This window comes from Thermobia domestica, chromosome 10 (assembly GCF_964235325.1).
Source record: "Thermobia domestica chromosome 10, izTheDome1.hap1.1, whole genome shotgun sequence".
NCBI classification, from domain to species: Eukaryota; Metazoa; Arthropoda; class Insecta; order Zygentoma; family Lepismatidae; genus Thermobia; species Thermobia domestica.
Window position 1 is genome coordinate 103,056,320 of NC_137463.1, and position 27,313 is coordinate 103,083,632.

At 34.9% G+C, this 27,313-nt stretch overlaps 1 protein-coding gene across 2 annotated transcripts in view; it reads left to right on the plus strand.

Moving 5' to 3' along the window:
- The first annotated feature begins 244 nt into the window (after positions 1-244).
- The window catches only part of LOC145662609 (uncharacterized), a 62,880-nt gene continuing 35,811 nt past the window's right edge, over positions 245-27,313 (plus strand). For both annotated transcript variants that reach the window (XM_081728331.1, XM_081728332.1), the window contains exon 1: positions 245-553. In XM_081728331.1, coding sequence (XP_081584457.1) covers positions 493-553 — 61 coding nt within the window. In that variant the 5' untranslated portion in view covers positions 245-492. The remainder of the gene's footprint in view (positions 554-27,313) is intronic.

A 27,313-nucleotide genomic window follows, 5' to 3' on the forward strand; every position in this document is an offset into this window, starting at 1 on the left:
TGAAAATAACCTTCAAAAAATGATAAGCATATGTAGCATCATGTATTTTTAACTGTATAAGCATGTACAATTCCGTGTTCACGGAACAAATGTAAATAACGTGCGGAAATTTTTATCTCTGATGCTGAGCAACGACATAAATTGTGACGTTTGAGGTTTCTATTTTCCTTCTTTCTTTCTTTCTTTTCTTTCTTTTTTTTCCTTCCTTAATATAAACACAGTAGTATCATGGATGGCACCTAGATGATTTTGTAAGTGGTGTTCACAGTATGATATCACTGGCAAAGTTCTTCTTTCTCTCTCAAAATATTTATTATTTTATTTTCATTGTGATACGATTGGAGATAGCTCACCTGATGGAGTACTACAACTGATAATGTCATTTCCCCCTCTTGCACACACAAAGAGCGTATAAAGTTCGAGACACTATAGTTTTGAAACAAAAACCACAGTTTGTGTGCTGCATTCACAGTGACTCTCTGTATCATCACAATGCAGTTGATTAGATACTTGTATATCTTAGTATTCCTATTTCCGGAGTTGGCTCGATCAGGTATGTGAAGATAAATGTAGAATATACTTTAGAATTTAAAAAAAAAAAAGTTTTGGTTAGTTTATCTTATGCAGAATTTGACGTCCAGACATTATATATGAAATACCAACAAATATTTTATTTGGTTTTGGACACAATTATTTCCTTATGCCATTTTGTATGTTTTGAGATTAGCATTTCTTTTTAAACACTGTCACAAAATATTTGTGGTAAATTTAAAATTTAATGTGGAGACCGAACATTATATTTCTCCATTGAAAAACCTATATGAGTTTTGTCTGTGTTAAACTATTAATACAATGTTTCATGTGTACCTTTAGTGAATTAAACTAGACATAAGAATTGACTCACCTTTGCAACTAAGCATGAGAGTTTTACATTTTTATTCCTGATGCTCAGAATGGTGAATATAATTTGAAATAAATAATCATGAAGAACTACAGAAAATAATGATAAGTCATAATAAAGCAGGAGTATTCCTAAAACAAAATGATGCACTATAAGACACTGAACAAGAATTCCAAGGTGAAAGTTCTCAGTGATTTAAGGCACGTCTTCATATGAATTGACTGACTATATTCACTTCTATTAATATACATGTAACCTTGAAAACCTAAAATGGTGAAAAAACTGTTTATATTTGCTCTAGCTCATCAATATTCTCTTTCAATGCGATATCGCATGCATCAACGCTATAGAAAGTAGTAGGTAGCAGCATTACGAATAAAATCATACACCTAATCATCACAAAGCTATTTAAATGGACATGAGTAGGAGAGCTTAAGAGTTAATCATGAACCACATCAAGAACATGCATCCCTACCATAATTGTTTTATTCTTCAATATATTAATGAACGACCAAATAGGTGTATTTGTCTTCCTTATATAACAGTATCATATTATCTCATATAACTGAGAATGGGGGCTTTAACACTGCATATAATCTCTAATAACAGTAACGCAAAAGTACTCTTTATTGCTAATGTTCAGATAATTTGAACACGCAATAAACACCAAATTGAATAAGTAGATTCATTAATATATTAATTTGAAACATAAATATTGTACGACTGACGTCTGAAGATAATCTCGCGGATAACTGAATCAGCAATGGATCTCGAAGAGCAGAATGCTGCCCCACCTTTTTAGAACTTTTTTTAATTTGCTGCATTAATTAAAGCGAGAGAAATGAGGTCATAAGAAGGTGGAAAGAATACGTTGAAGACTTATATGAGAGTAGGGATAGACCGTATAGCCTAAATGTTGAAGTAGAAAATGAAGTAGGCGAGGATGATAAAGGATTTAGTATTCTTAGGGATGAGTTTGAAAAGGCTATATCCGAGATTAGGAATGGAAAGGCAACCAGAATAGAAAACATACCAATCTAATTCATTAAAAATATAGGAGACAAGGGAAAGAAGGACTATGCAATGAAATATATGAAACAGGAGAATGGCCAAAAGACTTTCTGAAAACGATCGTGATACCGATGGCTAAGAAATCGAACCCAAAGAGGTGTGAGGATTATAGAACTATTAGTCTCATATCTCATGCAGCTAAAATTCAGCTCCGAATACTGAACAGAAGGTTATATGAAAGAACATATAAAGAAGTTGAGGAGGAGCAGTTCGGGTTCAGAAAAGGCAAGGGCACAAGAGATGCAATTGGATCATTAAGGGCGATCGGTGAAATATTTATAGAAAAAGGGAAAGAGGTGTATGTTATATTTATTGATCTAGAAAAGGCTTTTGACCGCGTGAATTGGGAATTGTTGTTGGGAGTTCTAACGAAGATAGGGTTGGAATGGAAAGATAGAAGACTCATAAGAAATTTATACATGAACCAACAAGTAAGTGTTAGGATAGGGGAAGAACTGGCGGAAGAGAGTGCAATTGGAAGGGGAGTTCGACAAGGATGCTGCCTCTCGCCAACACTATTTAATGTCTATCTAGAAGAGATAGTGAAAAAGAGCCTACATGATGATGATGGGATTTCGGTAGGAGGTAGAATGATTAGATGCATAAGATTTGCAGACGATATGGCGCTCTGAAAAGAAAATCAATAAAATTTTAGAAAAAATGAGAAAGGGCTTTGAAGAATATGGGGTGAAAATAAATGTTAGAAAGACAAAAGCCATGGTGATTGGAACCAAGGGGTCTGTGTCAAATATAAAAGTAGGAGGGGAGAAAATAGAACAAGTGAATAGTTTTCGATATCTGGGTAGTATTCTTAGTAATAACATGAAGTGCGAGCGTGAAATAAAAGCGAGGATAGGAATGGCGAAAGAAGCCTTTAGGAGGAAGGAAAATCTATTTTGTGGGACCTTGAATAAAGAGTTGAGAAAAAGACTCATAAAATGCTTCGTGTGGAGTGTTGTACTGTATGGGACGGAAACGTGGACATTACGTAAAGGTGACGAAAATCGACTGGAAGCCTTCGAAATGTAGGTGTGGAGAAGAATGGAAAGAATTAGTTGGCTCGAGCGGAAAACGAATGAGAGAGTGTTAGAAATGGTGGGTGAGAAAAGAACACTTTTAGATATTATTAGGAAGAGGAAGAGAAACTGGTTGGGACATTGCCTAAGAAGAGATTGTATCATGAGGGACGTCCTAGAGGGTATGGTGGCGGGAAAGAGAGGGAGAGGGCGAAGGAGACTACAATTAATGGATGATATAAAAACAGAAAGATCATACGCGAAGACGAAGAAGTTAGCGGAGGACCGTGGGGCATGGAAGTTTCTCAGCTGCGGCAAATGACCTGCCAATAAAGGCAGAATACCTATGATGATGATGCATTAATTATAGAGGACATAAATACAATCTTTCTGTGGTCGATCCAGATTGTGTGATACAAGCCTATCGTGAATATTTCTTTCCTAATTTCTTGGAGTTGAACCGGTCACAACAAGCCAGCCCCAAAGAAGCGAATGTAATATTCATTCTCAGCTGAAACATTGTTATTCAGTGCCGAAACAAAACGCTCAACTGCAAACAAACGAAAAACTGTCGGCATGTGTGTCATATGCTTGTGCTATGAGGTTAGTTGAACTACAATTAAGATTGAGTGAGGAAGTTGTGCAGTAAATTCAAGAAAAATGGACACCAATTATCTTTATTTACTTACTATCAGATTTCGGGATGAATATTGAGTACCTTGTAACTTATTTCCAGAATCAGTTTGTATGCTGAGTATATACTGTACATTGTCAACCTCATCACAAAGTCGTATCTCAATTTCTATAACTTTTCAGGAGAGCAAACAAATAGTTTTTCTTAACTTGAAACTGTTATTCCGGGAACAGGAATTAACCGAATGCATTGTAATTTTCAAATATACAGCATGAATTACTGTTTCCGGAATAAATGTTTGAAGTTAAGAAAAAATATTTAAATTTCCTGTCGTGAGAAGTTAGGAGAATTGAAATACGACACTTTGTGATGAGGTCGACGATATAATTGTAAATGTGTTCACTGTTTGCATCGGCGTACAGTTAAATTATGTTTAGGAAGGGTTGTGACTCCCGAAGATACTAGATGGGCTATGCACAGAAGAAATGAGTATAGAATATTTTGTTTTTAAATTCAGGCCAAGAAATCCAACTGAACAATTTATTATGTTATATGAGAATCGAAAAAAAAAAAAAACCCTATACAAAAGCTGTCCTGAAACATGTCTAGAAGCTGGAGATGAATTCACCCATTTCTATTCTTAGTATGATATATGATGATTCTGAGTATGAATTTGTCCCTTTCCCTTTAGCATATCTCGAGTGCATGTTATCAGAGCCGTAGCTAAGGGGGGAGCGGGGCGGTCCCTCGGGCGCTGATGGCAAGGGGGCGCCGAACGAGCAAGGAAGAAAGAGAGAACAAGTCTTAGAAAAAAGTAAACGACGCGGCGCCCCTATTAAATAAATATATTGTCGGCTTGTAAAGAAATGCATTTAGTAAAAATTTTCTTGCTCGCTCCTCTCGCAATTCAAACGTTTCAATGAGAGTCACAAGTTTCTACTTACTACTTAAAGAAACTTATTATACATGATTTGGTAATGACGATGTGATATACAAGGTGCCGAGTAATGACTTAAAGTATAGGATGGAGCATTTTCGAAATCGGAAACGGCCAAAGTCTGAAATATGTGTTCGGCGTTATGATGATGAGTTTGCCCTTAGTTAATCAGCTTTTCAACCCAATCGGATTAATCACGATGGTGAGAGTGAAGGTACGAAAATAATAGGAGTGAACAGACACGCGCAAGTTGCTGTTTGCGCGGGAATATTAAAAATGAAGGTAAACAAGTGGAATAATAACAGTTTCGAACTTGTAGAATAGGGGCTTAAGCTGACAGAACTTAACCCAACGAATTTCGTCTTTTTCAAAACCTGATCGCTACCAGTGATTTTGTTTTTATTCCATTAGCATTCAATGCTTCCAATTTGAAGGAATTTATTGAAACATTTTTCCATCAACTACTTGTATCGCCAGGATATTTTTTCTGTGCATACGTATCTACTTGTGTTTTTTAAAACTATCTACATATATAAGTATATCTATCTAAATATCTTCATGTATGTATCTACATAAACATATATAAGTAATTACTACAATTTCAAACATATGTAGTAGTCAAACTATGTTTTAGATGTTAAGTACAAATATTGAACATATTCTTCACCTACATCGATCAATATTGAAAAATTCACAAAGAAGGCTCCCTCTAAATTTCCGTTATATTTCACAAAATATGTTTACCGTTTAAAAAAAAAAAAAAAAAAAAAAAAAAAAAAAAAAAAAAACTATGGCCCCGGGACTCGGAGGTTCAATTCCGCGTTCACAAAAGCTCTTCATTAACTTCTGTCCTTAGCCAACTGTTTCTACTTTGTAGTCCTATTTCTGCGAGATCCATCTTAATATTTTTCTTTCATATGCGTCTAGGTCTTCCTAATGGTCGTTTCCCGATTTGAATCCCAGTTAGAACTTTGAAAGCGTTCCTATTTTCTTCCATCCTGGTTACATTCTGCCCACCTGAGCTTTCTACATTTGATGACCCTAACAGTGTTTGGTAAACGGTATAAATTATGTAGTTCCTCGTTATGAAGTTTCCGCCATTCTCTATTCCCGTTCCTCTTGGGTCCGAATATTCGTCTCAGTATTTTATTCTCAAATACTTTCAGTCTACGTTCTTCCCTGAAAGTAAGCGACTATGTTTCGCAACCATACAAAACAGCAGGTGTGATTATGGTTTTACATATTTTAACCTTCAAATTTTTATAAAAGAATTCGCGACGAAAAATGATTTTGAACTTAATAATAACGCGAATTTTCTGCATTTAGTCGACACTTAATTTCTTCGTAGATATGATTTTGGTCTGTTAATATTCATCATCGATATTTGAAAGTATCTACTTTGTCAAAAGTATTATTTGATATTTTAACGCATCCATAATTTGCAGCATTACGATCTCAGCGAACTTAAATAAATTTATTATTTTCTGCATTTACTTCCAGGGCCGGATTATGGGAGGGGCTTATCGAAGCCATAGCCCCGGGCCTCCAGGTGGACGAGGCCTCCATTCCGATCAAAATCTCAACTGGATGTACAAGATACAATCTCATCATAAGATAAAATATAACAAAAATTTTAAGCATATTCCCTTATCTTTCCTACTGTACTTTACAGAAATATATTATGTGAAGTCAGCAGGGGCCACATATTTTTTTCTAGCCCCGGGCCTCCAGATGGGTTAATCCTGCGCTATTTACTTCTAATCCTGCAAGCGTTTGATAAGGCCTCTGCATTTCATTCGATAGTTCTTCTATCATGTCCTATCATATTTACATTATCAGCGTGCGCCATAACCTGGTGAATACCATCAGCTCTAGGCCCTGGTTGCTATCTTTGGTTTTCCTTATAGCTTACTCCAGAATAAAGTTGAATAATAATGTCGAAAACGCATCTCCTTGTTTCGGACAAGAATTTTCCTACTCGGATTCATTTAAACACATTTTAATTACTATTTCAAATTCTGCAAGAATGTTGTACAATGTTACTCTCCTAACCGAGCCGTAAGCCTTTCTAAAATCAAGAAATTATTGATGTGCCGGGGGTATTGTATTCCCATCTCTTTTCGAGCATTTATCAAATTGTAAATATCTAGTTTATAGTTGATTAATTTCGTCCAAATCCACATTGATAATCTCCAATAAACATCTGCGTATGGGATCAATCTTGCTAATAGAATGTTTCAAAGGATTTTGTAGGATGTTGATAGAAGAGAAATGCCTCAATAATTATTACAATCCACTTCGTTGCCTTCTTGCGAATTGGAACAGTGATTCATTCTTTCCAGTCTTGTGGTAATTCCTCCTTGTTCCAGATAAGGAGAATGAGTTTGTGTATCTTGTTCAACAATTTTCCCCTTCATCTAAAATTAACTCAGCTGCAATTTCGTTTATACCCGGAAATTTGTGTTTCTTTATTTTCTTTACAGCGACTTCTACTTCTGTTTGATTAGGCTCTGGAATATATGGTTCTGCTGTGTGCATTCGGTTTTTTTTTAATATGAACATTATTTTTTTGCTACGTTTTAAGCAAATCGTCAAACAAATCTTTCTATCTATTCAAGATGCTATTTGTATCAGTGAGAATTGTTCCGTCGTCTCTCTTTAATATATACGCGCGAGGTTGATACCCTTTTTTAAATTATTTGATGCCCTTATACATGTCTCGAATATATATATATATATATATATACTGTTGTTTTCAGGTTCATTAATTATAGCTTTCTTCTAAACATTTTGGAAATTTCCTGTCTGAGGCCATCCGTTAGTTTGGTGCATTCCTGGTCGAACCATGGTTTTTTCCTATATATTTCCACTTGCCCCAGTTTTTTCTTGCTAAAATTTTAATGCTATCCCTAATTTGAACTCAAATATCCTCAACACAAGTGCTCCCAAAATCATCTAAAACCGAGAATCTATTCGACACTTCAATTTGATATCCCCTTCTTGCCTGATTCTACTCTAATTTATTTAACCTCTCCGTTTTCAGACATTGAATATTTCCTTTTTCAACGATGATTCTTCACTTATTATGGCTGCTACCAAGCAGTGATCACTGTCGCAGTTAGATCCTATAAATGATTGAACGTCAGTTATGCTAGACTGTATTGTTCTATCTACTAAAATGTGATCAATTTGATTGTGTGTTCTTCCATCTGGCGAGGTCCTATGTGTGTTTATGAACGTCAAGATGTGAGAATTTTGTACTCTTCACGATAAAATTTTTGGATGTTGCGAAGTTCACGAGTCTAACGTCATTGTCATTACTTTCGTTATGCAAACTTTCATTCCCTATAATCGGTTTGAAAATGTCCTCTCGTCCTACCTTCGCATTGAAATTCCCTAATACTCATATGGTATCGCGGAAATTGGGCAAATACCCGTTCTACTGCTTCTTCGTAAAAAAAAAAAAAAAAAAAAAAAAAAAAAAAAACTTCTTTTATATCGTCATCCATATCTTCTCTTGGAGCATGCACATTTAAAACCATAATATCACACCACCGACCCTTAAAAGTAATAAAAGAACGTCTATCATTAACAAATTCAACCCGTTTAATTGCTGATATTAAAAGTATCGAAGTTAAGATGCTATTTGTGTGGTCAAATACAGAGTAAAATTAGAGAAGTTTACAATTACACGTATTACTGTAAATTAATGCTGTCACCCATTTCGAATATTTTAGAACCACATTTGAAATTTCATTTCTAATCGATATTATGAAACGTAAATAGCTTTACATTTCCATAACTATTGTCCAAGTATATTTGTATACAACCAAAATTAGTATAACAGAAAGTCCAAAATAAGCCTCTTGAAAACAGCTCTTATTTTGAAAGAAAAGAATACATACCGTAGTTATCGCTTTTGGCTGTTGCAATGGTCTGTCCAAGCAGCTTGATAAAAAAATTCAGCGTAGCATAACAACAAAAGCTGCTGTTCATATATGCAAAGAAAAAGAAAAGAAAAAAAGGAAAAGCTTATTATGGTGATTGTAGGGGGTGCCGAATTCTACTTCGCCCCGAGCGCCGGAATCTTTAGCTATGGCTCTGCGTTCATTTTTTTCAAGCTGACGATATTTCATCACCAAAACAGTGCTAATGTTTTGAGTACTTCTCCATTTTCCTTTAATTGGTCATAATGTGTTTCAGTGTTGATAGTAGGCCTACTTACACGTACACGTGAGAAAACCAGAAACGAGCAATAATAAATATCTTAATGATATTTATATAAGCCTAGTATAATGAGAAATACGCATCTTATATACAAGTTAACTGTGTTCTAATTGCATACACTCTAACATACTAAAGAACATATTAATAATGAATTAACATTTTGCAGTTTTCATTCAAAATGAACTAATCACCAATTTATTCGTCTTAAAAGTATGGAGACAAGGATTAATGTTAAATAACTATTCACTGCCCCATAAGTTCTGAAGGAATGCTATCATCATGAATTACCTTAACTAGATGTGATTTCATCACCAAAACAGTGCTAATGTTTTGAGTACTTCTCCATTTTCCTTTAATTGGTCATAATGTGTTTCAGTGTTGATAGTAGGCCTACTTACACGTACACGTGAGAAAACCAGAAACGAGCAATAATAAATATCTTAATGATTCATATTTTCCTTTTTAGAGTGAAAAATAATACAAATGTAATTTATGGAAAAGGATTATGAGCAAAGTGTTGAATCATGTTTCTAAATGGATAAACGTCCAAAAAATATGACTATATACAGGTAATATTAACCTTGTTTTCCTTATGGATATTGACATTTCAATTCGACCTCTACGCCATTTCATGTAGAAAGAACTCAAAGGCTGCGTCTTTCGATTCGTTTACAAGAAACTCTGAATGTCCAATATTTCAAGTTACTCAGATTTCTTTTCCGAACTACTAAACCTACAAAATAGACTTTCGTACAGAGACGATCTCGGATCGTAGTTTTGTAGACCACAAATCTGTTGTTTCTGCAGACTACATTTCAACCTTTTATCAGTCAATAAATGGTATTGTCTTTGAATATCTATAGCAAGATCATCAGACTAAAGACGTTTACAATATCTTGAAGGAAAAAGAACTATGTGTATCTGACTACTAGCACTTACTGTATTGTAGTAATAAAGTTTCATCTTAAGTGTGATATTTAAAATTGTAAAATGGAGACGAAAACACAAAGTGGGGTAAAAATAGACTTCGCCTTAAAAACACTATTCATTACAGACTGAAGTTGGAAAACACAAGTACGATGAGTAGGAAATAACTTATCAGGTCACTATGTAAATATTTGTAATCTTGCAATGTAATGTTAGTGTACTTGTTAACAAAGACCTTAGCAACGTACACTCTTAATTCATATGCCAGTTCACTGAAGACAGTTTGAAATGAAATGAAATATTTGGGATTTACGTACCACGATTATGGCGTGTAGGCTGAAAGAGGCAGTGATGATGAGAATGAATGAAAAATAGCAGAATGAAGAAACTAGGAAGAAACGGGAAAACCTCGAGAAAACCCATCCATACGGTATTTGTCCACTACAAAGTCCACTTTGCGCAAGCTGAGATCGAATCGAAGATCTACGCATCAGAGTGAACGCGCCACTGAGCCACTGTGGCCTTGAAGAGACGTTTGTATTCACTTTTAATACTAGTAACTAAAAATACAATAAAACATTAAATAGCTATACAATTGAATAAAGTAAAGCATGCATAGCAATAGAAAACAGACTGAAGAGCCTTATCTACAGTGTTCTCCCACTCGTCAAACGTCTTACCAACCACTAATGTCTCCAAGATAAGAATTTCAGGCGAGATGGGAATTCCCATCTTGCTTAATGCCATCTCGCCTAAAATTGTGGCTAGGGAACTTCTGTACTAAAAAGGGAAATTATGTACTGGGTTATTAACCATCAGTACTAACGCCATTGCGGAAGTTCGAGCGAAATAATATTATTTCGTTGCCGGTGTTGAAGTAGTGCGTAAAGACTAAAGTAAGTACTCCAAAAGAAAGGAAAGTCCCATTTAGGAAACTAGCATCCGGGAATTAATTAAATATATTCACAACCTACATAATGCAGCATTTTGATATAACCAGAAGAAACATACATTTCAAATCACAATTTAAGATTGATTACAAAATCAAAAAGTTTTACGTCCCACGCTTATGCCGGTTAGGCTAAAGGAGACGGTGATGATGAGAGATGAGTGAATTGGTGGAATGAAGAAAGTGGGAGGAAACGGGAGAACCCCGAGAAAACCCACGAGCACGGTGTTTGTCCACCACAAAGTTCACTTGGCGTGGGCTGGGATCAAACCCGGGACCCCAAGCACCAGAGGTGAACGCTCTACCACTGAGCCACCGCGCCCCCTAAGATTGATTACAGTTGTAGGGTATAATTACAGTTGGGAATAATAATAATAATAATAATAATAATTATTATTATTATTATTATTAGTAGTAGTAGTAGTAGTAGTAGTAGTAGTAGTAGTAGTAGTAACTAACTCTGTGGCCTATGGAACTCGGAAGTTCAATGCCGCGTTCAGAAAAGCTCTCCATTGCCATCTGTCCTTAGCCAACTGAATTCAGTTTCTACTTTGTATTCCTGTTTCTGCTAGATCCATCTTAATACAGTATGGTCCTTCCATTTGCGCCTAGGTCTTCCTAATGGTCGTTTTCCGATTGAACTTCCAGTTAAAATTTTGAAAGCGTTTCTACTGTCTTCCATTCTGACTACACACTCTGCCAGAAATTTTTTTAAATAATTATGTACTTTTTGTGTTTCAGTGCGCTCTTTAGTGAGACTGCAAACAGAAATAGTGCACTTAAGAAGATTTTTAAGAGTGTTATCATAACCATAAAATCGATATTAGTAGCTTTATCGAGATCTTCAGAGGACAGTGGAATCTAATGTTTGAAGAATCTTTGATTGCAACAATAAAATTCAAGTATTGCTAATTGCTCCTGTTTTCTTTCCAAACAATTAAATATTAGCAATTTTATTCATCAAAATGCAGTAACATTAGAGTTTAATTAAGGCCTACTTCAGCAATTTATTAATTACAAAATAGTTACAGGACTATAACAACCTTTCTCCTTGGCATACTGCATTTGCATTCCCAATTAATATTCTATAAATACAGAAGTAATTCAGTAATATGCAACTATTAAATTTAGACAGTAATCTTTATGTAGTACAGAAATAACATCGCAAAATCATTTCCAAAGTAGATATAAGAAAGAAAGCCATTTGACAGAGAAGGAAAGGTTTTCCACAAAAAAAGTCTGATCCTTTTGGGAGAGGAGAGAAACGGGAATGTTGGCTTTTTATTAATTCTTTTACTAATTACTTTCCCGTTTGTTAATTAGATTCAAATCTTGCAACTTAAATTTTACGCAGTTGCATAATAACTTGATCTTTGCATTTCTTTTCTTCAGGCATGTAAACATGATGACTACATAATGTTTTCACATAAATCTCACTAACTTATATTTTTATTAAGGTATTATAAACGTATTTAGATTACGCATAAGCGTAGGCAACGTTAATTGACTGATTAATACTTCAATAAGTGGCAAAGTGGTACAGTGGTAATTCGAGACTTTTACATGACGAGTTCAACAGAAAACCTAGAGGAAAAAATGTATGATTAAATTGTACGTAACGGGAAGCGTTTAAAGGGGTCTTTTCTGAGGAAGACGTACGCTAGAAAGAACCAAGAACGGAGAATATCAAACATCATGACGTATACTGCTGCCAAATCAATCAGGCTGGCAACCTCGATATGAAAATATTTTTTTGTTTTCGTCGTTTCTCATTCAAGAATAAAAGTCCATATTTTTTTTTTCTGAATTATTTTTCTTTGTTTGAAAAGGTACTGACCTTGTGATTTCATTATAGAGCTACCCCTAGTTATTTATGAAACTAATAACTTGCCAAATCTTTATATGGCAAACGTCTCAGTTCGCAAACGTCTCGGAGTCACGCAAAAAAGTCATATTAATAGATGTAGGCGTTTGTGTTATCGCTTGCCTGTCTGACGCTAATAGATACCTCTAACTGTGCTATTGCTTGCCTGTATTATTAAATTATTGAATAATTGCGTACATAATGCATGGAGTTTGCGGTAATTCGTGGAGAAACTCAGAAAGTAAAAAGTGAAACGTAAAAATTACAGCTTTAAATGAAACACTATTTTGACTTATAATGTACGACGGGCAGAGAGTTCTGGTGGAACAAATAGTGAATTTAAATACGATTCCTTTTGTCTCTTACAAATTAAATTAAATACAATTTAATTTAGTTGACTTCAGTTTTCAACTTAGCCTGTGAACGGGACGGTTCAATGTCTTTTTTTTTTTCTTCTATCTCAAATATATTTTCGAATTTGACCGGCAGATGGGACCAACCCTCACTTCTCTTAGTACCGTAAGAGAAAAACCTGATCAAATGGCACCTAAAATAAAAATATGTCTACTTAGGCCTTATTATTTAAAAAAAAAACATAATATCACATGATAGACAAATCTGATTTAGTATTTCATCACTATTATTTACTTCTAACAATGTAATTAATTGGTACTTCTGTTCTCTTTCACATTGTCGACGCGACATTTTGTTGAGGATAAAGAACTTTTCCCGCCAAAGTAAGGTGTTCTTTCTTTCTGGCTATCGAACTATATCACAAGAACTTTGTATTATGCTCTCCACTCAACACGTACTCGAACACATGAGAAAAGAATGTGACAAGGCTGAACGCTCTACTTGAGAGAGGCTCTCAAGTAGTTTTCATTGTTTGAAACACTCAACCTGCCTGTCTTTCGTGTCCTTTGAAAATGTCAAGAACGCGTTTCCCTGACCTATATATGTAAGAGTCATGATGAAATTATTATTATTATTATTATTATTATTATTATTATTATTATTATTATTATTATTATTATTATTATTATTATTATTATTATTATTATTATTATTAAGATTGTAATGATTGTAATGTTAGTGCATACCTGTGGCAGTTTCTCTGTTTCCGCGTATGCCGGCGGTAAACACATAAGGCATAATTTATTGAGCAAGTACCCTCAAAGTACTTTACAACTTAAATATGCTCCCCTTCATTACCTAATTCCTCCTGTGTTTCATGATTCCCTCTAGCATATAAAATAATCATTATAGTGTTTTCGTTTAATGCATCAAAATAGCGAAAACCCAAATACTATATGTCAACGGAACGAGCTGCGAAACAACGTTTAGGAGAACAAACTTTTCATGTATCCCAAATACGTGCCATGTTGACCGCTAAGATGTGCGGACATTAGATTTCTGCTCAATTGCTTCCAGCGGCGGCCCGTGGGGGAAGGCTGCAGGACTGCAGCCCCCCCCCAATGTAATTCCATATTTCCAATTCGAGACCTAATAATCAATCTTTATATTTATGCCTTTTTTACGCGCGTTTTGTTCTTCAATTTTTCACCTCCTTGAAGCAAATTTGTTGTTCCACTTCACCCCCTGGGACTGTCAGTACAATCTCGCCTGGCCGTTCTTACGATCCTATGATTCCACTTCCTCCCTTTTTTAGCATGTCTTTACCGGTAACATGTGGACTGCTTTACATGCAGTCCTTTCGGATGCTTGACAGTTTGCACGAGCGCACTCTTCTCATTTTGTGTTCGTCTGCTCCAGCGACGAGTAAGTATATTCAGGCTTGCCAACTCCAGGGAAATATCCCGTGGCCAATCCTATACAAAACTTTAGTTTCTGATTTTAGCTTCGAGAGGCATAATCCCCCTTTCTTTGATTAGCAACACTGAGTATACTTATGTTGTTTGGGGTTTATTTGTTTGCCTGCTTAGGGAATGTTTCTAGTAGGCAACTGATTTATTCTGTGCAATATTCGATTATATTTAATTCTTTCAAAATGCGATTATATTTAATTCTTTCAAAATGCGATTATATTTAATTTTTAAAAATTCTTTCAGTATTATCGTAATGTCGTGCAAGTGGTCTGCTGTTATTTGTGACTTTTATCTTCTGTACTCGTATCAGTGTTTCCAAAGACAAGGGGAAAAATCTATGAAATATGAAACTATACAGATAGTTTTTTTTTTTCAGTTCTTTTAGAGTGGTCTGTTTCTTTCTTATGTGTGGCCGCCTCATTGGCCAAAGCTATGATGGCGCACCTGTGGTGAGTGGGGCTATAAATGGAGTCGAGGCCAAAGTGAGATAAATGTATCCTAGTGCTTATTTTGTGCGCTGTTTTGCTCATCAATTAAATTTTGTAATGGAAAAAGCCACCAGACAAAACACTAAAGCCAGAATATTATTTTCTAATCTTTCTGCTATCTCGGTTTTTTCTCGCTCTCATAACAGAACAGCAGTTTTAGATTCCTGTTTTGCAAGGTGGATACCCAGTGGTGGACCAACCAGATGAAATTTTAAATCTAAGACTTAATGTGGTCTGTCAGAATCCGAGATCTCAAGCACTACAACAATGAATGAAGCGTCTGCCTTGTAGTGAAAGAGATACACCCTAATGCTTAATGAATGAAATTCACTTAGTTACGCCACATCTAAATATTCTATATAACCAACTTACATAGTCATTATATAAATGCAGCAAAAGTTCAGTTATATTTATCTGCTTTCACCACTGAAATTAATAAAATCAGGAAATCAATAGAACTAGTTGATACCGAAACGTAAAATCAAACCCAAAAGAGAATTGTTTCAAATACACAGTCAAGAGCACACGTAGCCAAAGAAGTGTGAAGTTGTTTTAAACCAAGTAATCCTGCGCTTCCATTTTACAGACCTCTTATCTATATCTTTACTTCTGCAGAACTCTAATTTTGATCAATTTAGTGCTTCCTTTCTCGAATAAATCTTCAGTAAATGTACAGAGCTCTCCTGTTTTTGATAAAGATGAACTTCACACTGAATTTAGTGTAGTTTGTGCAAGAGAAGAGATCAGGAAACTTGGTGCTGCTGTGAAATTCCTCCAGAATGTTATAAGCAATAGTCTTGCTTCCACTTTTCTGAAGTGCTAAAACTTTCGAAAATATTCATAACGTTGCCGCTAACTACAAGTGAACCTGAATGATGCTGTTCTACCCTTAAAAGAGTGAAAACTTTTCTAAGAAATACAATGGGAGAAGAATGGTTAATGATACTTGCCATGTTATCAATAGAAAAGGAAACGGTTGAAAAGATCCCTAACTTCAATGATAGTGTTATCGAAAAATTTACTACAAGGAAGGACCATCGTATGGAATTAATTTCTAAATAAGGTGTTTTATTTTATGCAGCCCTCCTAAGTATAAGTAGCACGAGCCGCCACTGATTGCTTCCATCCTTGTAGGGCTGCACCGTAGGATGTGGTTTCGCCGTCGCCTATAGGCCTAAACAATATTTGAAATTCGTAGTAGACACAAAATCTATTTCCGTCAGCACAAAATTAATACTACGAGTATTTAGGACATTTTATTTTAATATTTTGATTAGTTTAATTTTTGGAACACTGTTTTCAAAGATGCAGAGAAAGAAAGAAACCGCTTTTATGTTTTCCATACCGGTATTTCCCTGCTAATTTAATTCTTTTTCTGGACATTACCTTCCAAAATAGAGCACGTGAGGAATATTGAGATGAAACGAAAACAAAATTAATTAACGTGTTTTTACATCCTTAGCCAGCAGTGTAGTTATATAAGACGAAACCTACAGTTTAAAATTCAGATGTGAACCACTGTTACGAGCTTGATCTGGGACTCCTTGCATTAAAAAAACATCAAACGTTTCCAAGGTAGTATTCGTTAGTTTTGGTACGTTATTAAGAAATTAGAGGGGAAAAAAGCTTTTGTGTCCAACGCCTTATTCAGATAATATTGAACCTCAGAAAAATTCTCAAATTTACGCAGAATAAAACTGCACTTTAAGTCAGTCGAAGTCTACCTCATGGTTTCACGATGTTGAATGTAACTCACTTTTCTTTTCTTTTTTCTTTCTTAAAAATTCCCTTCGATATTCGTTGCTTACCTGCAATAGTGTACCTAGCACTGGCTAATTAGTTTGCCATTAGTCCCAGCTCATTCTTATCCCTTCTCCACCTACATTTAGAAGTCTTTTGGTCATTTGCCTTCACTCTTGTGGAGTACATTGTATCTTATGTGTAGTTTTCTGCTACGTAGAGTATGGTACTATGGTACTACACACGAAACATTTGATAAGTTTTTTTCTTAACTACTTATTTAGGTAATCACAAAATATCATGTTCTTATTTCTAAACACTTCTTTCGACAATCACATTTTTGCTTTCATTTCTTGTTTGCACTTCATGGAAAATATTGAAAAACCTTTCGTAATTATTACCACAATGAATAACATATTTTCTTGCACTGCTTCTTCATCCATAGTAGTCTATTCGAAAGTTAAAGGAGTTTCATAATCTTGGATTAACAGGTGGATATTTCCTATCCTATCTTCAACAATGCTAACAAAAGAAAGAATACAGTGACAGTCCCATTAGGTTGGAAAGCCTCATCCAGGTGAGAGCAAGAAAACAAGATAAAAATAAATATGAAAGAAATGGAAAGAATCAACCACACATCGTATATAAGTGCAAATTCAGTGAAAATTGTAATGGTTTTAAAGTTGGAACCCATAGCGCCACAGCAGAAAATGCAAAGGGGAAACAACTCTTTCTCTGTAGGGATGTCTCTGTTTTCGTTGCTGCTGTTTTGGTGATTCCCTTGAAGTGCTAAGATTTGGCCCCTTTTTCTTGTACTTCAACTGTGTGTGTGGAATTCTTTATTGTATTAGTATGACTGCTGAGTTGATAACCTCATCTTTCTGTTGTCCTAAGTTTTTGACTCACTATAGTTGGCAAGGGATGAATGACCTCGATTTATCGCATTGTGTCACAAATATCGAATAAATATTCCAACCAGGAACAACAAATTTTGTCCTTGTGATTTAAAATCGAATTAAACACAACTGAGAAATAACAAATTATTTGGCTGAAATCGAATAATGAAGCGAAAGAGTTAAAAACTGCCTATTCGAACTCCCATTTATCTTTCCCCAGGAAACCGAAACTATTCTGTAATTTTTAAGTATTCACACTCTCGTCGTTAGCTCTTAAATATTGGGGAAGGCATGCTATATTTCACATGCATAAGATTTTTTTTTTTTAATTACACACAAGACACTTCTGTGTCTGATGTAGAGAATAGCGTTCTACAGTAAAATTTAGAGCTATGCCGACTGTAGTTTACTACCAGAAGGGCCACCCCTACCGAATTGGTCTAAGTGGAGTAGCCAGAGGAAGAGTGTTCTGGGAGAAGGCAGCAGTTCTCTAGTGGCTAAGTTCCAGGTGTTTATAACCATGAGTTACAGAATTGAGGAAAAGAAAAACGTGCAAACAGGTTGATATAGAAGAGTGTAGAAAGATGTACAGGAAGTTAAACAATGAGTTGCGAAGGGAGACAGACAAAGCAAAGGAAGAGTTTTATAAAAGAAAATACGAACACATAGAAGAATCAGAAAGAGTTGAGAAGTATGAGGAAATGTACAAGGAGGTGAAATCTATTGAACTTTGGAGGAAAAAGGGGAGTATTACGATGGCAATAGAAAATAAATAAAATATATGAAATAGGAGAGTGGACAAAAGGCTTCCTGAAGACGATCATGATACCAATGGCTAAGAAATCGAACCCAGAGAAATGTTACGATTTTAGAACTATTAGTCTTATATCGCTTGCAGGTAAAATTTTGCTTAGAATTCTGAACAGAAGGCTGTATAGAAAACCAAATAAAAGAGTTGAAGAGGAACAGTTCGAGTTCAGGCGAGATAAGATCATAAGAGATGCAAACTAATTATTAAGAGTGGTCGATGGAGGGTTTAAAGAAAAAAGGGAAGAGGTGTATGTGGCAATTATTGATCTAGAAAAGGCTTTAGACCGCGTGAATTGGGAAGTGTTGTTGGAAGTTCTAAAGAAGGTTGGCTTGGAATGGAAAGATCAAAGGCTCATAAGAAACTTATAACCAACAAGTAAATGTTAGAATAGAGGAGGAAATGTCAGAGGAGAGTGCAATTGGAAGGGGGGAGTTCGACAGGGATGCTATCTCTCGCTAACAATATCTAATATCTATGTAGAAGAGATAATCAAAAAAGAGCCTACATAATGAAGGCGCTATTTCAGCAGGAGGTAGAATGGTTACGTGTATAAGATTTGCAGATGATATGGCAGTTGTTGTGGAACCTGAAGAGAAAAGCAATAAGATGTTCGAAAACTTGAGAAAGGGCTGTGAAGAATATGGAATTTAAATAAATGTTAGAAAGACAAAAACCTTGATAACTGGAATGAAGAAGGGAGCAAATAGAATAGGTGACTAATTTTCGATACCTGGGTAGTGTTATTAGTGATGTTGTAAAATGTACATGTGAAATAAAAGCAAGGATATGAATAGCAAAAAAGCCTTTAAGAGGAAAAAAGTCTATTTTGTGGGAGCTTGAATAATGAATAAAGAAAAAGACATGAAATGCTTCATGTGGACTATTGTACTGTATGGGTCAGAAATATGAACATTACACAAAAAATATGAAAAACGACTGGAAGCTTTCGAAACGTGGGTGTGGAGAAGAATGGAGAGAATTAGTTGGGTCGAATGGAAAACAAAGAAGGTCTTAGAAATGGTGAGGAGAAAAGAACAATTTTAGATTTTATTAAGAAGAGGAAGAAAAACGGGTTTGAAAATTGGCTAAGAAGGAACTGTATTATGAGGGACGTGCTAGAGGGTATGGTGGCAGGAAAGAGAGAGAGAGATCGAAGGAGATTACAATTAATTGAGGATATCAAAACAAAAGTCGTGCGTGAAGACAAGGAGGTTGACGGAAGACCGAGGAGCGTGGAAGCTTCTCAGTTACAGCAAGTGACTTCCCAATATCGGCAGAATACCTATGATAGTGATGATGACTGGTTCAGTTTGGTTTAATTTGATAGAAAATATTTAATTATCGTAACTCATGCAGTGCAAAGAAAGTCATTCATAAGTATAAAAGTTTACAGGGGCAAAGTCAAGGGCTTTGGGGGATATATCCCCCTTCCCCAACTACGAAAAATATAATCTAAACATTGGACATCTAAATATGAGAAAAATGAATACTCAAAGAAAATTATATGTTCTGAAAAAGTATCAATCCCGAAATGAAATCGTAAGTTCGCCTAGAACATTATTGTATGGCCCTTTCTAAAAACGCCCGTGAGTTCAATCAATCTCCTTCGGGCAATTTCTCGGATGCTATTAAAATAACTGATTGGATATAATTGATTGATATGTGAAGTATACTTACCACAGATAATGTACTTTGGTCTTAAGAATGACTTTGAACTATAGATATATGAATTCTCAAGAGCATTATTTATGATTAAAAAATATAAATACATACATACGTAAGAATAAAATATGTTTTCTCAGAACAAAAAGGAAGTAGTCTATGAAATAAATGACAATGACCTGTTGGCGAGTAATTTTGATTCCATAAAATATTACATTCCTTTAATCTAACATGAGAATATCCAAATAGCATAGGAATTTCCAGTACAGTCTTTCCACTCGGTAAGAACACTAGTTTATTAACCATACTCTGATTAAATAGTGGGCATAATTTGTTTCTCAACACACTGAAAAATCTAATAAGAACAGAACGTGTGATTTTTTTCTTTCCTCTTTATTCTTTCACGCACAGAATAGTATTTCATCGATTAAAATTGTTTTAGAGAAGTGCCTTTACTCCACAGTTAAGACAGAGGTAAGACAGGCATTTCAAAGGCCTGAATAGCATTGCTTTACTCTCTCGCCTTACTGAACGAGTGGTTGTTTGCTGCTAGACCTAAAAAAATCCACGTTTGTCATTTTTTTCAGAAAAGGAAAATATATAATTATATTTGAATATGTGAACAGTAACTTGTTCCTTTTCGAAAATAAAACTAACAATAATGAAACATGAAACACTACTCGAAAGCACCCCTCATAACTCCTCAATATCTTGTCTTAAGTAAAACTTTATCTTTGATAACATTTTCGTCTTGAGACCACTCTTATTCATAAACATGTTTTGAAAATTTAACGAAATTACATCTAGATCAAGACTGCTATTCCTGTCTTGTAGAAAATATGGGACCATTCCTTTGACTATAATTACCGAAATCGAGAGCTTAAGAAGTGTTTATGAATAAGGTCAAAATTTCCATTTTCATCAAGATATTCTTACTGAAAATCTATATCTCAAAATCATGTTTGAGTGGGGTTATAAAACAGAAATGCACTTCTCAAGACAGATGTCCCTTAGGGAACAGTTGTGCATCATGGAAACTTCTCAATTTCTCCAAGTGACCGGGCAACTTTGGCAGAAAACTTATGATGATGATGATAATTATGGTGACTTTCAACCTAAACCGTCATCAGAATTAAATTTCAATGTAATGATCTACGGATTTCAGCACGTCATCACTAATGCCATGATTTAAACTTTACATGCATCTTGTCAGCTACGTAAAATTATCTTCGTATGATATCTTATCATTTTTAATATTACAAATAGTAAGGAAAAGAATCTGGACAACATGAAACGGAACTAAGCATTCCTTGAATAGTATTTTACAGAAATTCATGTTTTCCTATCTTTATCAGGTGCTGTAATTTATGATTCAAGATAATGTATCTTTTGCACTAGCGATAGAAAATGGAATCTCGGAATTGTTATAGTCACAACATAGGAAAAAATGTGCAGCGATTTATCCGGGATATTCTTTACATATAATATATAGATATACATATATGTAGAAATAAAGATAAAGTATGAAGTCATATCCGAATTGTAGTTCTCTGGTATTTCCACTATGTCACAATGAGTACAGAACAGTTCGAAGAACTTGCACTATTCATATTTTATTCTTTACTGTTAATAATTGACAGCCTAGTCGTATATCATCACATGTGTCACAATTATTTTTCACAAACATCGAGTTGGTCTACCATCCAGAAAAGTTGCTTAGGCTAATTAGTATTTATATTTTAAATATGGCATACTAAAAGGCTACGAAAAATGTCCCTTGCATAATCAGTTTTGTTCTTATTTGTAACTCAGAAAAGAATTCGAAATTCTTTAAAATAAAATGTGTATGAAGAGCATATTATCGAATTCCAGATGTAGCATATTTACCAAACGACGGCGCGCGTGATTTAATATATTGGCCAAGTGACGATTTGTGCTTTAATGTGATATGAGTTTTAACTAATAGTGTTTCCATTTCTATTTATTATCATTATTATTATTTGTTACATCCACTCAACAAGGAGTCGCCAACATAACTACGAACGGAATGTGTGCTTTAAGGATCAGATTAATATGATGAAACCACAAACAAGTCAGATGTAGAGTAGGTCACCTTCTTACTTTTATACGAATGACATAGGACATTTTTGGAATAAAGAGAAAATCTTAAATATGTGTCCTCTTCATCGCACCGCACAGAAGACACGAACATGCATTGCCAGATTAAAATTAAGTTATAAATTTGGAAGTTCTTAGAAATTTTTATCAATTGTAACTGAAGGTGCATCAGCGATGGTAAGGGAGAAGTTTTGATAGGCCTTTTAAATAGAAAATTATATAAATCCTTCATTTCGTACATTATGGCAAATCATTGAAGCAGGCAAAAATCTTCATTCAATCTCCGCCATAAAACTTCCCTGTAGGTATTCTGGATATGTACCTTTTCAAGTACATCATATATATATATATCTTTTATGATTAGATTTTTTCTTTTTAGATGCGGCTCTCCATCTTACTAGTAAACACGAGGCCCTCAATTTCACTATAAATGGATGTGGTTAGCGTACACGTCTTTGGCGTGAGAGAAACCGGGTTTGATTCCCGGCGGGAGCTCCTGTGGTTCGAATCCCAGGTTAAACTTTAGGTCCGCGTCTCACATAGCCTTGATGCTGAAAAGGACACTAAACTCAAAATCAAATCAGCTTAAATCACTATAATTGTACAAGCACTAATCTGTAAAACAAATGGACATTAAATAATCACATTTAGTCAATTTCACAATAACAGGGTTTAATTATAATAGTATAATAAAAGGTTTTGGTGTTGTTCAATTATTCTCTTCTCTATATTTGAATGGGTTAGAACGACAATGGTGTATTATATGTGCATAAATGTTGTTTAAGAGAAAAACGAGTTTTGACTTGGCTGATGTAAATTTCTTAAGAAAATTGCAATGATAAACAATTTCGAAAGCTTTTCATTAATTTCTGTCCTTAGCCATTTGGATTCAGTTTCTGCTTTGTATTCCTATTTCTGCGAGATCTATCTTAATATCCCCCCACCTGCGTCTGGGATTTCTTCATGCTCTTTTTCCGATTGCGTTTCCAGTTAAAACTTTGAAAGTGTTTCTACTATCTTCCATTCCGGCTACATGACCTCTCCACCTGAGTCCTGACTTAATGACCTCTAACAATAATATGTAAACCGTATGAATTATGCAGTTCCTCGTTATGAAGTTTCTGCCATACTTCGTTCCCATTCCCTTGGGTCCGAATATTCACCTCAGAATTTTATTTTCAGATAATTCACTATGCATTCTTCCCTCAAAGTAAGTGACCATGCCTCTCAACCATTCGTATTATCGTTTTATATATTTTAAGCTTCAAATTCTTTGATAGAATTCGCGAAGACAAAAGAGTTTGGAGTGAATAATAAAATATCATGAATGCCCTGCTTTCAATCGAGACATATAATTCCCTCATGGATGTGATTTTAATGTTTATTCTAGTTCAAAAGTGTCTACTTTGTCGACAGTACCGAGGCAGTTTTTCTTTAAATTGCAGATTACAGTTATTGTACGAGATGGTGCGCATACTGGCTGCAGAGGAATTGCTAAGACCCCATTTTTGGGCTCAGTAGTCCAGGCCCGCAACCAGAGGGGGGCTAGGGGGGCCTAGCCCCCTAAACTTTTCGTGGCCCCTCCAGACCTCAACACAAAAAACACGATTTAGATATGTGTCAGATAATTTTTAATGACTTGCCCCCCCTAACATATCCATGCACCCCCCAAACCTCTGTGGCTGGTTGCGGGCCTGCTGTAGTCTGTCATCGTGTATCGCTATAACATCGCAGTATCAAAGAGAGTCCAAAAGATGTCCTAAAACACAACCACTGACTTTTTCAAAAAATATGTTTTGTATAGTATTGTATGTACACGGTGTATATAAGAATTTTTTAAAAATAAGTTTTAGTAAAAAAAAAGATTCCTGTCCAAAAATGTTCTGTCATTTATAGTACTTACTACCATACCTAATAACAGCGATTGTCGTATTATTCGAGTTTTTGCGTATTTGAGGTAGCCTCGGTCCCAATTATCTCGGATAATTCGGAGTCTACTGTGCTTGATATTTTAACGTATCCACAATTTGCAGTATTGCGGTCACGGCAAATTTTCATGTATTTGGCTTTCTCTGCATTCGAAATCTATGTCCCTTCAGGCGTTTAATAAAACTTCTGCTTTTCTTTCTATTGTCGTCATGTCATCCCTTACCAGGCTGATATCATCAGCATAAGCCATAACCTGTTGAGTGCCATTCAACTATAGTTCCTGGTTGCTATCAATTTTCCTTATAGCGTATTCCAGAACAAAATTGAATAATAATGGAGATAATGCATCTCCTTGTTTCAGGCCATTCTCCACGTGAAAACTCGTGGACAAGTATTATCCTACTGGAACTTTACTTTGGTTTCATTTAAACACTTTTAAAAAATCTCACTAGCTCTTTTGATACATCAAGCTGAATAACCAAGTCGTAGAAATTTCTGAAATCAATCAATAATTGATGTACCGGGGTGTTTCATTCACAATTATTTTTGAATATTTGATGAATAATAAATATCCAGTCAATAGTCGATCGATTTCTACTAAATCCTTACTAATAAAATAATTTCATGTAGGTACGGGATCAATTTTGCTAACAATATTTGAGAGAATTTTGTAGGATGTTGATGAAAGAGATATGTCTCGATAATTATTACGATTAGTTTTGTTGCCTTTTTTGTGAACTAGAACAATGATTGATTTTTTCCACTCTTGTGGCAATTCCTCCTTGTTCCAGATGAGCAGAATGAATTTGTGTACCTCGGTCCGCAATTTTCCTCTCCAGCTAAAATTATCTTATTATTCGATATTTGTGTTCCTTTAATTTCCTTGCAACAATTTCTATTTTTGTTCGGTTAGTTATATATACAGTTCTGGTGTATGAATTGCACTTTCCCCACAAACATTGTTCTTTATGTGAGCGTTTAGCAAATTGTCAATGAAATCTTTCCATTTATTAAAAATATTATCATTGTTTGTGAAAATTGTAACGTCCGTTACTTTGATACATAAACGCGAAGTCGATAGCTTTCCTTAAACTCGTTGATGCCTTTATATATATCCTGAATATTTTTATTTCTTACTGTTATCTTCAAGTTCAACAAATTTTGCTTTCAAAAAATCATGTTGCTTTGTTCTAAAAGTATTGGACGTTTCCCATCTGGTGTCAATGAAATTTTATACAGATTTATCATTAAGATTTTGTAGCTTACACAGTTTTGTCTATTTTCTCTTCTCTGCTAGTTCAGTATTCCTGGTCGAACCATGGTTTGTTCCTATGTATTTCCGCAAGTCCCAGTTTTTTTTTTTTTATTTTGCTGTAATTTTAATACTACCCTTAATTCTGACCCAAGTATCCTTTATACTAATGCACACTGTAGCTTCTTAAACCGAGAATCTGTTCGACACAGCAGTTTGGTATTCCCTTCTTGTCTGCCCCTGCTCTAATTTCTTTAAATAATTAAACTTCTCCAATATCAAATGCTGATTATTTCCGTTTTTCAACGATAGCCTCTTTCTTATAGTAGCTATTACCAGGTGGTATTAAGTGTCATAGTGAGCTCCTCTAAACGAACAAACAGCAATTATACTAGACTGTCTCCTTTGGTACACTGCTATTTGGAGTTCCTGGTTCACCTATTTGCTTTTGGTATGCCGCTATTTACAGAACCCGCAAAAAATGCTAAATCTATCTACAGTGCAAATCGAAAGCACATAGATGAGTTGTGATAACGGTATCACATGCAAAATAATATTGTCTAGTTCACTACGTTTCTGATTTTTATTTGTTTTGAAGATATTACAGAAAAACTGTAAAATTAGCAATAGTTTAATTTCGCTGTAGTGAAAACCCTTAAGAGCATAATTGTGGGACGTTAAGCTGAAAGATGGAAGATTCGAATTCGATTTTTTCATGATCATCATACTTTCTTCCTTCATTTCGGCTCTCGAAAGTAAAAAATAATATAATTTTACCTTTAGTGTCACAATAAATTAATTGTTTACAAGCAATTTGGAAAATTACGAATTGCAATGAATACGTATACGCAAAAGAGAAGAGTTGAAGTCAGTGTTTCTTCCACCTCCAGACATACTTTCAGGAGAGCTTATCCCTCCCGGAACTAAGATAAGTTACAATTACATATCATTCTTGTGCAAGGCACAACCTTCAACAAATACACCTGTAGTGTCCCAATACTGCTTCTTTACAGTTTGAGTCCCCGCCTCCACCCTCCGGGTCTAATTGTGATCTGAATGTCATGAAAGAGATGTTAAATTTTGAAAATATATATCTGTTTTTATTGGAAGAGTTCTGTCTCGTTTCGTGCGCAACCTGAATGATGAGGAGCTTCTTGAAGCAGTAATTTTGCCACTGCTTTCCACACTATAAATAACACAATTGAGTTAATGTGTAGAATTGCCTTCAAAAGTTTTCGTTTTAATCTTCAATACTTCACTGCTTCACCTATAGATACATTTTGAGTTAGTTTCCTCAAACGCTACCCAATAGGTCACATACCGGCAAATTATAAGAATTAGACAATTTCGAGAAGTTTCTTCACATACATACATATTACATCACCGTTACATCATTGGTAGTGGTAACGTGTTGATTTTGATCTAACGGCTAAAACTAAACACAGACGAAAAGGAAAAAGTGACCCTTGCTTTCGAAACAAGTGTCAACAATACTCATGGATTGCTTACAATCACTATTGACGGAAGTCATGAAAGTTTCAAAAAGACTGAGAGCGAAGTACTGCTCTTCTTAAATGCATTGTGCAAGTATGGATTAAATATTGCCATAGTATGACAAAGGGCAATAAGATGTAGAAATATTTCCTAGTTATAATGCAAAAAAAAAAAAAAAAAAAAAAAAAAAAAAGGTTTTGAAATTAGAACAAACAGATTCGCCACTAATGATTAAGTGCTATCATGCTATTAAATAGACTTAAACATTTCGGCAGAAAAGAAAAAAATTAAAACATATTATAAACACAAACACATTATAAATACACACAAAATATCTGTTACATTAAAGATGTGTTAAGAATAATAGCATCGAAAGCACCAGTACACTCACCCCTCTTAATTATTTTGAGATTCCTCCTCTCCAGGTTTTCCTGCCTACTAGTCAAAATCAAATTTGTAATATAAATTGCCAAAATAAGTTTTGTCAGGATTAATATTAACGAACATTTACCTCCCGTTGTATCAGCATTTAAATAATCTAAATAACTTTCTTATGCAGATAAATATACGT